General features: G+C 37.1%; 1 protein-coding gene across 3 annotated transcripts in view; it reads left to right on the top strand.

Moving 5' to 3' along the window:
• STAM (signal transducing adaptor molecule) overlaps positions 1-11,821 on the top strand; it is a 96,735-nt gene extending 84,914 nt beyond the window's left edge. For all 3 annotated transcript variants that reach the window (XM_059404233.1, XM_059404234.1, XM_059404236.1), the window contains one exon: positions 10,485-11,821. In XM_059404233.1, coding sequence (XP_059260216.1) covers positions 10,485-10,716 — 232 coding nt within the window. In that variant the 3' untranslated portion in view covers positions 10,717-11,821. The remainder of the gene's footprint in view (positions 1-10,484) is intronic.
• Positions 11,822-13,792: the final 1,971 nt, after the last annotated feature.

Genomic DNA, 13,792 nt, shown 5'->3' with positions numbered 1-13,792 from the left:
TAAAAAAGAAAAAGGTAACAGTTAAAAAAAAAAAATTTACCCGAAGGCGAGAAAAAAAAAATGAAAAAGAAAAAATTAAATTAACTGCAAGACTAAAAAAAATCACAGGAAAAAAGCCATGAGTTCCGTGCTTGGCTTTCTCCTCCTCTGGAATTCTGCTGCTCTCCTTGGTATTGAAACCGCACTCCTTGGTAGGTGAACTTGGTCTCGGCTGGATTTCTTGTTGATCTTCTGGGGGAGGGGCCTGGTGTAGTGATTCTCAAGTGTCTTTGCCCCAGGCGGAATTACACCGCCCTTACCCGGGGCCGGGGTGAGTAATCCGCTCGGGTTTGCTTTCAGGAGCTTTTGTTCCCTGAGCGCTTTCCGTAGAGTTCCAGAGGACGGGAATACAAATGGCGGCCTCCTGGTCTCCGGCCCGGAGGAGCCGAGAGCCCAGGGCCCCACTCCTCAGTGCGCCCTCAGAGAACAGCGCCCAGTCACTCCCGTCTGCCTGACCTCCGGCCGCGCTCCGAGCTCACCGAGCCTGCGACCGGTTCAAGGTAACACGGAGCTGCGAGCTTACTGTCGGCTCTGTCTCTGTAGCCGGCTTTCCCGTTCCAATACCCGCAAGCTCTGCGACACTCAGACACCCCCGATCCTTCTGTGACCCTGCGGGACCTGAGGCCACGCTGACCCCGCGTGGGCTTCGCCCCGGTTTAGCCTCTGGAGCGATGTCCCTCAGCGGAACAGACTTTTAAAAGTCCTGATTTTGTGCGCGGTTGCTCCGCCGCTTGCCGGGAGCCGGCCCCTCCCCCCGGGGTCTATCTTCCCGTCGCTTTGGATTCACTTCTCCGCCGGTCCTACCTTTCAGAAAGTGGTTGATTTTCTGTTTCCAGAATTGCTGTTCTTCTTCTCTTCGATCTGCCGATGGATTTTCAGGTGTTTGCAATCTTTAGATAAGCTATCTAGCTGATCTCCGGCTAGCTGAAGCAGTCTCAGCTTGCTACTTCTCCGCCATCTTGACTCCTCCTATTCCACCTTTTTTGATTATTTAGTCCATTTACATTTAAAGTAACTACTGATAGGTATATATCACCTGCTTATTTTGTTGTTTTCTGGCTACTTTCGTAGTTCTCCTCTCTGTTCTTTCTTTTTCATCTTTTGTGGTTTGATGGCTTTCTTTAGTGTATGTTTAGATTTTTTTCTCATTTTCTTTTGTATATTTACTATGTTTTTGCTTTGTGGTTACCATGAGGTTCACATATCACTTGTTGTGCGTATAACTTCCTGTTTTGAATTGTTAGCAACTTAAATTTGAACACATTCCAAAACTTTACATTTTTACCTTCTACATGTATTTTATATTTTTAGTGTGTCATTTTGTATTTTTTTTTTTTAAGATTTTATTTATTTGTCAGAAGGAAAGAGCACACAAGCAGGCAAAGAGGCAGGCAGAGGCGGAGAGAGAGGCAGGCTCCCTGCCAAGCAAGGAGCCAGATGTGGGACTCGATCCCAGGACCCTAGGATCATGACCTGAGCTGAAGGCAGCAACTTAACCCATTGAGCCACCCAGGCATCCCTCATTTTGTATTTTTTCTTTTATATATCCCTTAACTAATTATTATAGTTTTAGTTAATTTTACTATTTTTGTAATTTAATCTTCATTCTTGCTTTATAAGTGATTGATCTACCTTTACTAGAAAATTGTCTTTTCCAATGAGATTTTTACTTTTGTGTGTTTTCTTGTTATTAATTAGTGCCATTTCTTTTTAGGTTAAAGTCATCCTTTTTTTTAACATTTCTTGTAAAGCCATGTTTAGTGGTGGTGAATTCCTTTAGCTCTTGCTTATCTGGAAAACTTCTAATCTACTTCAGTTCTGTGTGATAATCTTGCTCGGTAAAGAATTCTTGGTTGGAGGTTTTTTTTTTTCCCTTTTTGTTTTTTTTTCATTAGCACTGTGAGTACTGTCTTTGTCTGTAGTTTCTGCTGGAAAATCTGCTGATAGCCTCATGGGGTTTTTCTTGTATGAATAAGTTGTTTTTCTCTTACTGCTTTTAGGATTTTCTCTTTATCTTAACTTTAACCATTTTAATTATAACATGTTCTGGTGTGGATCTTTTGGGTTCATCTTCTTGGGAACTCTCAGCTTCCGGGACCTCCATGTTTATTTCATTCTCCAGATTAGGGAAGTTTTCAGCTATTGTTTCTTTAGGTAAGTTTTTTGGTGTTTTCTTTTTGTCTTCTCCTTCTGAGACCCTATGATAGAAATGCTATTCTGCTTAATATTTTACTAAAGGTATTCCTTTGTTTTCATTGTTTTTTTTTCTGTTCCTTCTGGGTGAGTTCTTGTTGCTTTGTATTACAACTTTGGATTCATCCAGCTTGCTGTCTTACCTGCCCAGTATATTTATCAGTTCAGTTATTGTATTTTTCTGTTCTGTAACTTTTGTTGGATACTTTCTTATGTTTTCTACCTTTTTGTTGAATATATCACTGTGTTCATCCATTCTTCTCCTAGGTGTGATAAGCTTCTTTATGACCATTATTTTGAACTCCCGTCAGCTTGCTGTTTCATTAATATCTTTTTCTGATATTTTTTCTTGTTCTTTCATTGGAACATATTCCTGTTTCTTTATTTTGCCTCACTCTCTTTATTAGGTAAATTAACTGCTTCTCTCAGTCTTGAAGGAGTGGCCTTGTGTAGGAAATTTTGTGTATAGCACAGAAGCACAGTCTCTTCTGAGTAAAGCTAGGTGCTTTCCCTGTGTGGATTGCCTGTGCCTGTCTGCTGTGTCAGGCCCAGTCTATGGTGTGGGAGTGGATGGAGCTAGTGCCCGATTGGGCTGTGTCTCGCAGATGTTGTGTGTCCAGGTGGTAGGCAGGGCTGTTGCCCTTGCCTGACTGTTCTTCATGGCTGTGCTGTGAATGTGGGCAGAGTTCTCCACTGAATGTGACTATTGGTTCTAGCCCATGAAAAAGATAGTTCCAAACTGGCACTTGCTAACATGGACAGTAGTAAGGTAGGGTGAGATCGCTAATATGGCTCCTACCAGTGTTTCTGTTCCTGAAGAAAGTCCCAACAGTTTCCTGCCTCTCTGGCAGGCACTTCCAGATTGATAAGTGGTTCTTGTTTACATATGGTCAAGGCGCTTTTCAGAATCCCAAAGGCTGGATTTTGAGTGAGTCTGCATGGCTAGCCTTTTAAGAGCAAGTTCTTTGTTCCCAACAATCTCTGGTTTTCCTGGATATAATGGCCATTGGTTTTCAAAGCCCAACATTTTGGGGAACTCTGCTAATGTGTGTTCTAAAGGTTAGATGTTTAGGGAAAATGTATTCATATTTGAGATCTCTCCTGATTGCAGATCACAGCCTTTGGGATGGGATTTTTTTGGTCCAGATGGTGTCTCTGCCCCTCCTGCCTGTCTCAGTGGGTTTTGTCATTGGTTGCACAAGTTCTGTTTGTCCAGTTTTCTGGTCTTTTTAAGAGTAAATGTAGTTTCTATTTGTTACATTCATGGGATGGAGTGACTTTAGGGTCTTCCTACACTACCATCTTGAACCCGACCCATAATTTGGTTGCTTTTGAGTATATGATGTATTTGAAAGACTTTAATGAAACTTAAATTTGACCATAACTTATCCTCCACAAATTTCATATAAAATCCAAGTGTTTTTATCATTATTGTAGAATTTATAGTTCTAAGATGTCTCCTAAGACAAATATTTCCTTCTTTTTCTCCTGTGTCAGAACTTAGTTTATCGCAGCAAGATAAACCATTTGAAAGGAGAGATATAAGAAGCCATATGCTCCTATAGTTCATGTGTCCAGTGGCTGAATATCAAATGACAGACGAGTGTTTGGGCTATTTACTTATGATGCTTCTTATTACAATTAAGTGATTATAGATGATAAAATTTATAATTATGTGAGTGTTTCTTCTGCTTCAGTGGGAATTTAAACTGAAGTTTTTTCTTTTGAAGTGAATAAAAGATATTCATTCTAAAAGTCATGATATTCTGACTCATAACAGAAGTTACTTGTGGCCCAGGCACAATTTGTAGAAATCTTTCCATCAGTGTTGAAGTTGCCCAAGAGTGCCACTATACCACCATCACTATTATATTATTCATCCTCAAACTAGTCACACTGGGGATGTTTGGGGATTTTCACACATCATTTTGTAATCACATCTAGTATTCCTAAGTGACCTTAAGAAGGTTAATAGAGAGGCCTATTATAGACATCAAAAGACAGGCCATTTCCTGCTGGGTTATATAGCATAGGTTATTTAGCATAGGAAAAAAAAAAATGTTAGGTATAGCTCTTTCTCTTCTAGGACTTTTTTTTTTTTAATTGAAATTTGACGAAAATGATACCCTTACATGGAAAATAAGCAAATTGGTAAGGAGTTTTTAAAAAAAAAAAAAAAAACTAGATACAAAGTAGGTAGGTATTGTTTAGAATGTGCATGAGTTAATATAGATACTTTACTGTTAGCCAGAAATGCTCCCTCTCTCCCAACTAGTCTGTTGTTACTGTGCCACATGCTGCTCTAACACCCTTGTCACTAGAGCTTGCTTCCGTCAGGATCTTGAGAAATTGTTCTCAGAGGTAATCTGATGTTAGGTGCTTAAACTGTGTTATGCTGTAGCAGTGTAGCATCCTGTTGCTGTTTTGCTATAAGTTGCTTTGTCTGCTTCAGCACTGAGAATGTAAAATCCCGGATGCATGTCCTGCTCTATATGCCAGGGCCTGGTTCCACTGATACACCATAGCTATCAGAATTATCTGTAAGAAGCACAAGCACATTTCAGTAGGTGCCGTTTAGAGGTGCCTAGTAGAACATTTCCTGGAAATATTTAGCCCTCCATGCCTGACAAATTCTTCCTTATTCTGCATTTCTTATGCTTAGTCGACCTTCATCTTTCCCAGAGTGCCTGTTTTGCCTTTCTTTCTGTCCAACACTGTTCCTCTTCTGTTGCTGTCACAATACCCCAGCACAGCATATACTGTCTTGTTGGTTTTTCACTTATTTATATCCTCACTGAATTATTGTATATTGAGAGGTGGAGCTAAGTCTCTTTCACCTTTGTATGCACACTACATAGCAGAGTTTTACACCTGCTGGAAACTCGGTTAATAATTGATAAATAAATGTTTAAGTGTTGGTGGGAATTTTAAGTGCTGTATTAGGCCAATGAGTTATATTTTTTTAATTTCTTGCAAAGGTTTCACAAGTCTTTGAGGAACTTTTTAAATAGATACACACACATACACACACGTATGTATAGCATATGTTTATAAATATATAAAAATATATTTTGTGTGTTTAAATGAGGAAATTGGTGACAAGGTAAATGTAGGATAACGAAATTGGTAGGAGCAAGAATTAGGGTTGGAAATATACTTGATAGAGGTGTACTGCATATTCGACTTGATCTTTGTAATGACAAGTTATATGTAATGAAAAATGAGGAATTATTTTTTCTTCTATTTTTGGTAGGCAGGTTTTTAAGTGTCCTTTATTTCACATCTAGAAGGCAATTTCTTACTTTTTTATATATAGTTTTGGTTCTAGGGTTATCACTTGTCCAGACTTGGACAACGGTTCTAGGGTTATCACTTGTCCAGACTTGGACTTGTCACCCTAGGACGATCTTACTGATAATTTGATAAGGTGGTACTGATGCAGTTTCCTGAACCTGCCTGTAGTGATGATGCCCGTGATAGTACTGAGGTGACCGAAGCTGTGTACTTGTCTGTTATTTCATTTAACTTCTCTTAAACAGATGTTTATATTTCATCTGTACCAGAATATGATTTAGAATTTTTTCCAGCTTTATTAAGATATGATTGACATAAAATATTGTAGAAGTTTAAGGTGTACAATTTGTTGATTTGATACATTTATATATTATAAAATGGTTACCACTCAGTAGTATTAGCTACTACCTCTGTCCCCTAATTTAGTTACCATTTCTCTTTTGTGGTGAGAATATTGAAGACTCACTCTTAGCAGGGTTCATGTGTATGTTACAGTATTATTAGCTAGAACCACCATACTGTATATTAGGTCCCCAGATTTGTTCATCTTATAACTGAAAGGGTGTACCCTTTATTTGGGATTCCCCATTCTCAGCAATCCCCAAGCCCTTCTAACTACCCCTCTCCTCTGTGTGAGTTTGACTTTTTTGGATTCCACACGTAAATTACATCATATGGCATTTGTTTTCTGTACCTTACTTATTTTACTTAGTATAATGTCCTTATGTCTCATCCAAATTGTCACAAATGACAGGATTTCCTTCTTTCTTGTTTTTTATAATATTTCTTTGTATGTGCGTGTGTGTGTGTGTATGAGTGTACCCCACATCTTTATTCATTCATCTCCTGACACATTGTTTCTCTATCTTGGCTATTGTGACTAATGCTGCAGTGAAAATGAGAGTGCGGAGAACTCTACGAGGTCCTGATTTGAGTTCCTTTGGATATATATCCAGAAATAGGACTGCTGGATCATATGGTGGTTCAATTTTTAATTTTGGGAGGTAGGGGGAATCCCTTTATACTATTTTCCATGGTGCCTATACCAGTTGCATTCCCAGCAACATTGCCCAAGGATTCTTTTTTCCCAATAGCTACTTTAACAGGTATGAGGTGATATCTCATTATGCTTTTCATTTCCATTTCCCTGATGATTAGTAATATTGAGCTCTTTTCATGTACTAATTGATCATTTTATGTCTTCTTTAGGAAACTCTATATTAAATTCCCCTGTCAATTTTTTATTTGGGTTGTTAGTTTTTTTGCTATTGAGTTATGTGAGTTCTGTATATATTTTGAATATTAACCTCTTATTAGAGATACAATGTAAAAACATTTTCTCCCATTCTGTAGGTTGCCTTTTCATTTTGCTGACTGCCTTTTGCTGTGCATTTTTTATGTACTCCCACTTATTGATTTTTATTTTTGTTGCTTTTGCTTTTGTTGTCATATCCAGGAAATTGCTACCAAGACCATGTCAGAGATCTTTTTCTTCGTGTTTTCTTCTGGGAATTTCATGTCTTAAATATAAGTCTTGAATCCAGTTCAAGTTCGTTTTTGTGAATGAGACGAGACAGAATTCCAGTTTCATTTTTCTCCATGTGGTTATCAAATTCTCCCAACATCATTTATGGAAGAGGCTATTTTTTTTTTTTCATTGAATATTCTTGGCTCTCTAGTTAAATATTAGTTGACCATTTATTTAGAGTTTCTTAGCCTCAAGGTGCTTACTTGCTAGTAGAGACAGACAATAAAAATATACGTAATTGTAACAAATTACAAATAGAGGTACTTGCAAGGTACTTTAGGAGCCTTGTGGTTCAGGGAAGGTTTACAAGAAAATGTGCTCAAGCTGTGTTATTCTTAGTCTGGAAGAAAAAAGAAAGATGTTCTGTCATAAGTAAAGACTTGGTAGTGTGAAATGGCTTGATACTCATGAAATGAATAAATGGAGGAGTTGTGAAAATACATGGCACATTTTGGGGATTACCAAACAGTACTTTGTTACTAAAGGATTAAAGTCTTCAGTGGGATGGGGGAGAGATAACACTTGGAGTTACTGGCAAGGATAATAAATGGTCCTAGGTATGTTAAGGAGGTTGGGTCTTACCTGGGGAATCTTGTTAAATGGCTTTAAATAGCAGTAGGATAGATGAATTTTTAGGGCCTAGGTAAGAAGCCAGGAGATTATATATATTAGACAAGCAATGATTGTTCAACTGTAGGGTGAAATGTTAAGAGATGGGGAAAGAGTTATTCCGGAGAATAACTGGGTGAGGAGTGAGGGCAGAGCAGCGGTATGAAAGAGAAATATTGGGTGAATTGCTGGGTTTTACCCTCAAGTAGATGGCAGAACCATGACTGAGATAGGAAATAATGTACAAAATGGGAATGACTGCAGTAATAGCTAACATTTATGGAGTGTTTCAATAAGCACCAAGCATTGTGCTGTATGCTTTGCATGTATTACCGCTCTTACTCTAATAACCTGTGAAGTTGATACACTGTCACCCATTTTATAGATGAGAAAACTGAGACAGGGAGGGAAGGGCTAAGGTCCTACTTAGGTAAGATACAAAACCAGGCATTTTGGCTCCACAGCTAAACACTTGGTCTCAACATTGTATTTATGATACCAGTATTGTGACTCTTACTGATATAAGAATTGGCATCAAATCCAACCTCTTGTTATACTTTATATCTCACAACATAGCACATAGAATGATAATGGGTAATGTCTTTAAATGTTACTTAAGTGGTTACATTAGTTGGTGGAATATAACAGTAAATGACTACCTGTTACAATAATGAATTGGGGTTTTTTGGGTTTTTTTGCAAAGTAGAAGAGCATTGAATTTACAAATGATTTGTAGACAATTAGCAATTGAAGACAAATTTAGAAATAGGCAATATTTTGAAAATTTTGGGCAATTCCCCATTGTATAGATTGTTTTACATTTTTTTCTTTTTTTTTATTAACATGTTTTACATTTTTAATAGAAAGTGTTGTGTGTGTGAGGAATTTAAATATTAAACCTCTTAATGTTTTTCTTTGTTTAGTTAACTTGGTATCTTACACAGAGTAGAAACTCAAATAGCAGATTGGGAACAGGAGGAGAGGAGGCAGAGACAGCAGCAATCCTGAAGGAATGTTTTTGGTGGAATAGGAGCCATGGACAGTGGAGAGTGCCTTGGATGGGAGCACTGACCTTGATCAATTTCCGTGAGAGGGAATGCAGAGTCTTATGTGGGTATGGTACAGATAGTAAATGTGGTGGGAGTAGATAGAAGCCCCCTTTTATTTTATTTTATTTTATTTTATTATTTTTTATTTGATTGGGGGCAAGTGGAGAGAGAATCTTAAGCAGGCTCCATGCCCAATCACAGAGCTCAACTCACAACCTTCAGTCTCACAACCCTGAGATCATGACCTGAATTGAAATCAGAATGCTTAACTGACTAAACCATCCAGGTACCCCAGGAGGCCTCTTATAATACAGCTTTATTTTCATGGAAATAAGAGAAATAAGGTTATTAAGCTTTCATCTGCCATAGTCACCGGGGCCCCTCTGGTCAAAGACTAGTGATTTCTGTACTGTGACATCCAGTGCTCACTTCCTTTTTGAAATACGTCTTCCACATGACCATTCTCTCTTAGTGTTCCTTCCACCTTTTTGCCACTCCTCGATCTTCTTTGCCTAGTGCCTATTCATCTTCCATTTTCCAAGGTCTAGGGTTAAATAAGAACTACTTTATTTCTGTTTGTAATCCCTAGGAGATCTCAGTTCAGGCCCATGACTCTGAACACTGTGTGTATGCCAGTGACTCCCTAGTGTATATATTCTGGTCCTGACCTCTCAGTTAGATTCCAGGCCTGTCCATTGTCTTTTGTGAATCCCCTAGGTCTCTCAATGTGTCTACAACTATACTTTGATTCTCCCTCCCCAAATCTACTGTAGTCCTTATCTGTAGTCTTCCTTTTCAGTGAAAAGGCCACTCTACTTATCAGTTCTAAAACTTCAGGCAATCTTGACCACTTCCCACTAGCAAATTTTGATGGCAGTGCCTTCAAAATCTGACCCTTTCCTCTCCTTTTTTACCATGTCCACCATGGCTCGAGCTACCTGTCATCTCTCATCCAGACAATTGTAATAGCCTCCTTTCAGGTATCCTTGTATCTATCATTGGTCCAGAGTGAGTCTATTAAAACCCGAATCAGATGACATCAGTCTTTTGTCCAAAATCAACCAGTCAGTATCTTCATCTCACTTCAACAAAGGCAGTCCTGAGAGGAAAATATATAGCGGTACAAGCCCATCTCACTCAAATATAAGCCAGAATCCTTGTTAAGGTCTAGGGCACCACATATTCTAAACTCTCCTCCCCCTTAATTCTGTCACTTTATGTTATGCTCTTCTCCCCTTTTGTGGTTCACTTTTGTCTTCAGCATGGCTTCTTTTCTGTTCCTTGAGCATGTCTGGCATTTTCTCTCCTTATAGGCTTCTTACTTGCTGTCCTCTTTGCCTGATACACTGCCCCCCATAATTAATATGACTCCCCCCACCATGTTTTTGAGCTGTCTTTTAAATGTACTGTAATCTGAGGGGCCTTCCCCTGCCACTGTTCAGGAACTGGAATCTCTTGTCCCAGGTGCTCTTGGTCCTCCTACTTGCTTTGTTTTGCTTCATACCAGTTATTATCCGTTGACATATTATAGACTTGTTATCTTTATTCTTCTACTAGAATTTAAGGTCCTTGATGGTAAGGACTCTCATTCCTTCTTTCTTTGTAATATCCCAGTGTTTAAATTAGCAAATGTTTGGCTCTTAAAGGTATTTAATAAGTATTTATGAAATGGGTTGAATGATGAATGTTTAATGCACAGCTTTCCTGTTTATCTCTAAATGGCTGTGTAAGTCAGTTTTGATCTAACTGAGTGTTTTCTCCCCCCTCCACAGCACAATGGTCAGTTCTGTTCAAGGAAACACATATCCCAACCAGGCTTCAGTATATAGTCCTCCTCCTGCTGCTGCTGCTGCTACTGCTGACGTCACTATATACCAGAATGCAGGAACTAATATGTCCCAGGTGCCAAACTATAATTTAACATCATCAACACTGCCTCAACCAGGAGGCAGTCAACAGCCACCTCAGCCACAGCAACCATATTCTCAGAAGGCTCTGCTATAGGACTTGGGATTCCTCTTTGTGGCAAATATCTGCTAAATGCCGCTGACAATGTTGTGAGAGTCTTTAATATTATAAGATTTGTTTATCCTCAGCTTCTAGGAATCTATCTTGGTCTACAGGTTCAAATACTCGAGAAGGCAGAACTCTCTTCAATTTGCACTGACTTTTTAGAGGTTCTCCCTTCCCCCCTCCCCTAGAGGAATGAAACTACTTACAACATTTAATTCCTTTCATAATATGAAAGAATTGATACAAGAGTATTTGTCTCATGAAATTACCTGGTCTGCAAAAAAGTCAAAACTTAGAAAAACTGTTTGTGGCAAATGTTATGTACATATATTGCTGTGTAACTTCATTAGTGGCCATTTTGAATCACAGTGGTGATCATGTGAATATATTTAACACTGTTAAATTAATTTACATTGCTATTTTATTTTAATCATGAACTACCATGTTTCATAATGTTTTGTGTAAATTTAAGATAATTACACTATCCCTTTAAACTGCAAGAGAACAAAGCTGTAGCATATTTACGTGAAGGCATTATGTTGTCCATGTTTCAGTTTCACATTAAACTGAACCTTCCTTTGACTAATTGTGAGCTAAACATACGTATTTTATGTCTTTCTGTAGCCTCTGCATACTACTAGCTGTCATCACACCAGCGTACAGTAGCTAAATTTTTGGTACAATTATAGCAAATGATGATGTTCCCTTTCAAACTTTTACATTCGGCATGATACTTCAGAATAGTGTGGGACCATGAGACAAAATTAAGTAGGATCACGGTCTTTATATCTTATTTTTAAAGGAATAATGTTGGTTTTCTTTTTCCTAGTTGAAGATAGTTAATTAGATTTCTAAGCTGTATACTTGTGTTTATTGGTGGCAGTGACACCAAAGATAGAGGCAATGGATAGAAATTTTTAAACTGGAAAGAAAACATGAATTACACTACACTTTCAAAGTTTCTTGTAATTATTTAGGATATAAACAAAATTTGATTCATCTGTCTTTTCCCACTATTAGTCTTTTAAATATGTCTTTAACACATTGTATCCTTTAATTGTTCATTAAAATGGATATAAGTAGATGTTTCAAAGTATTCTATATTCCTGGTTTTGCTTCATAGTTTGTATATTCTTATCTTTCAAACTGGACTTTCGGGGCTCCTCTTTCTTAAAGTTCTAATGGAATTATTTTGGCCCTATTCAGAAGTATTTTTGAATGAAGGCTTTCCCTTTGATCTACATGAAATATGTTTTCCACTGGTATTTTAATCTTCTTAAATATTTATCATTTCCCTAGTTGTGCTATAATTTAACATTATTTAAACAATTGAAAAATTGAGTTCAGCATTATATTAAATGAATTGACAACATGTTTCACACCATAAATGAAAATTTAATTTGCATCTTCGAAGACTGCTGTAATCAGGTAGATTATTCCTTTCCTTTTTGACAAATGATTCCTTCTGTGGCAAGTAATTTTAGTGGTGACTCATATTATAGGTTCAAATTTACAGTATTGTCTTCAACTTCAGTATGTCACCCTAGTGTTGTGCTAACCTGAGGTTAGAGTATGTTGCCCTCAAACAGTAACTTTAGAAACTGAATTCATACTTTATACTAAAAAATTTTTAGTATATTGTTTCTTGATAAATATTTTCAAACAGATTATAATCTTTTTCACTCCAATTTGAATATTCTAGTTTAACTGGTAGACTTTTTCCCAGGTCATAATGTATTTTTCTCTTTGTCTTTTGATAAATTTTTGTTTACCAGTGGTAAATGTATCATTTTCCCAGTTTAACTTGCTATCCTTCATGCTGTAACATCAGTTATACAGTCTCTAGTATGCTTTTTGACCTATCAAAGTCAGTGAATGGTGAGAGGAAAAACTACCCTTATTACAATACATATACATTTTTCTTACCTATTACTAGCCTTAGTAATGATGAGCACTTAAAATTAATAGCTGTATTAGTTTGTGCTTTGCATTTATTTCGTATAAAAATGCCAGACAGAAAAATTCCAATGCAAAGGAACCTGGATTTTCCATCATTCAGATGACATGGCAAGGATAGAAATAGGAAAGAATCAGGAGCACAAATGGTTTTGCTCCGAAACTGGTATATGTATCATACTTTCAAAAAGTCTTTTTAAAATATAGCTGCCCCTTCCCTTTTTTAAGGAGTAGAATTATGTATAAAATGAATTAACTATAATGTAGATTTCTGTGATGCAAATTTTACTTCTCTGTTTATTTCCTTTATAGAATTTGAGTGTGTATACATAAACATGAATTTTTCCATAAGTACATACACTCATGGAAAAATTCAGCCAATTACTGTCTAGCGTAAGTAACTAGCAAACCCATGGCCAATTGGATGTGATAATCTTATCATTGCCATACACCTGCTAGGATTAGGGTGTACTGTGTACTTACTGTGATTCTACAGTCTTTCCAACGCTAGGGTCATCCTCCTCTGTCCCTCTCTCTCCTACTCAGTGAGGGACCATTTTAGGGGCCTGGAGATTCCTGTCTTTATTTGTTAGAAGCTTCTGGAATTTTGTTTCTATAATTTTTGTATTTAAAATGCTTAATAGACCATTAATTTTTTTTGGTACAATTTTCATGTATATATGACATGTGTAATTCAGCTCGGAAATATCATTAGTCCAAAGCTTTGAGTTTATGTAAGACATATTAGTGTCCTATATGATAAACTATGCAGCTATAAAAAATGATCATTTTCTAAAATGAGGTCCATTGGTATTACTAAACAAAAGCTCATCTGTTTAATACTTTAAACCAGTTTTCTTTTTCTCATCTGTTTCCTTGGTTTATTATTTTATTAGCAATTGTACTAATAATTATGGCTGTTATATCACTTTAAAAATATTTAATTACAAAATTATAGTTTTAAGTTTTCATTCTTACATTATTTTCATTTTTTTTTAAATCAGCTAACTTCCTGCCCCTTCAAAATCAAATACATGGAAGAAAGTTAGCTAAATATTTTCTGAAGGCCTTATGTTCAATTATCTTTTATTTCATAATCATGGTTTGACTA

This window comes from Mustela nigripes, chromosome 6 (assembly GCF_022355385.1).
Source record: "Mustela nigripes isolate SB6536 chromosome 6, MUSNIG.SB6536, whole genome shotgun sequence".
NCBI lineage: Eukaryota > Metazoa > Chordata > Mammalia > Carnivora > Mustelidae > Mustela > Mustela nigripes.
The sequence above is the reverse complement of the archived record's forward strand: the minus strand, read 5'-3'. Positions and strand labels throughout refer to the sequence as shown.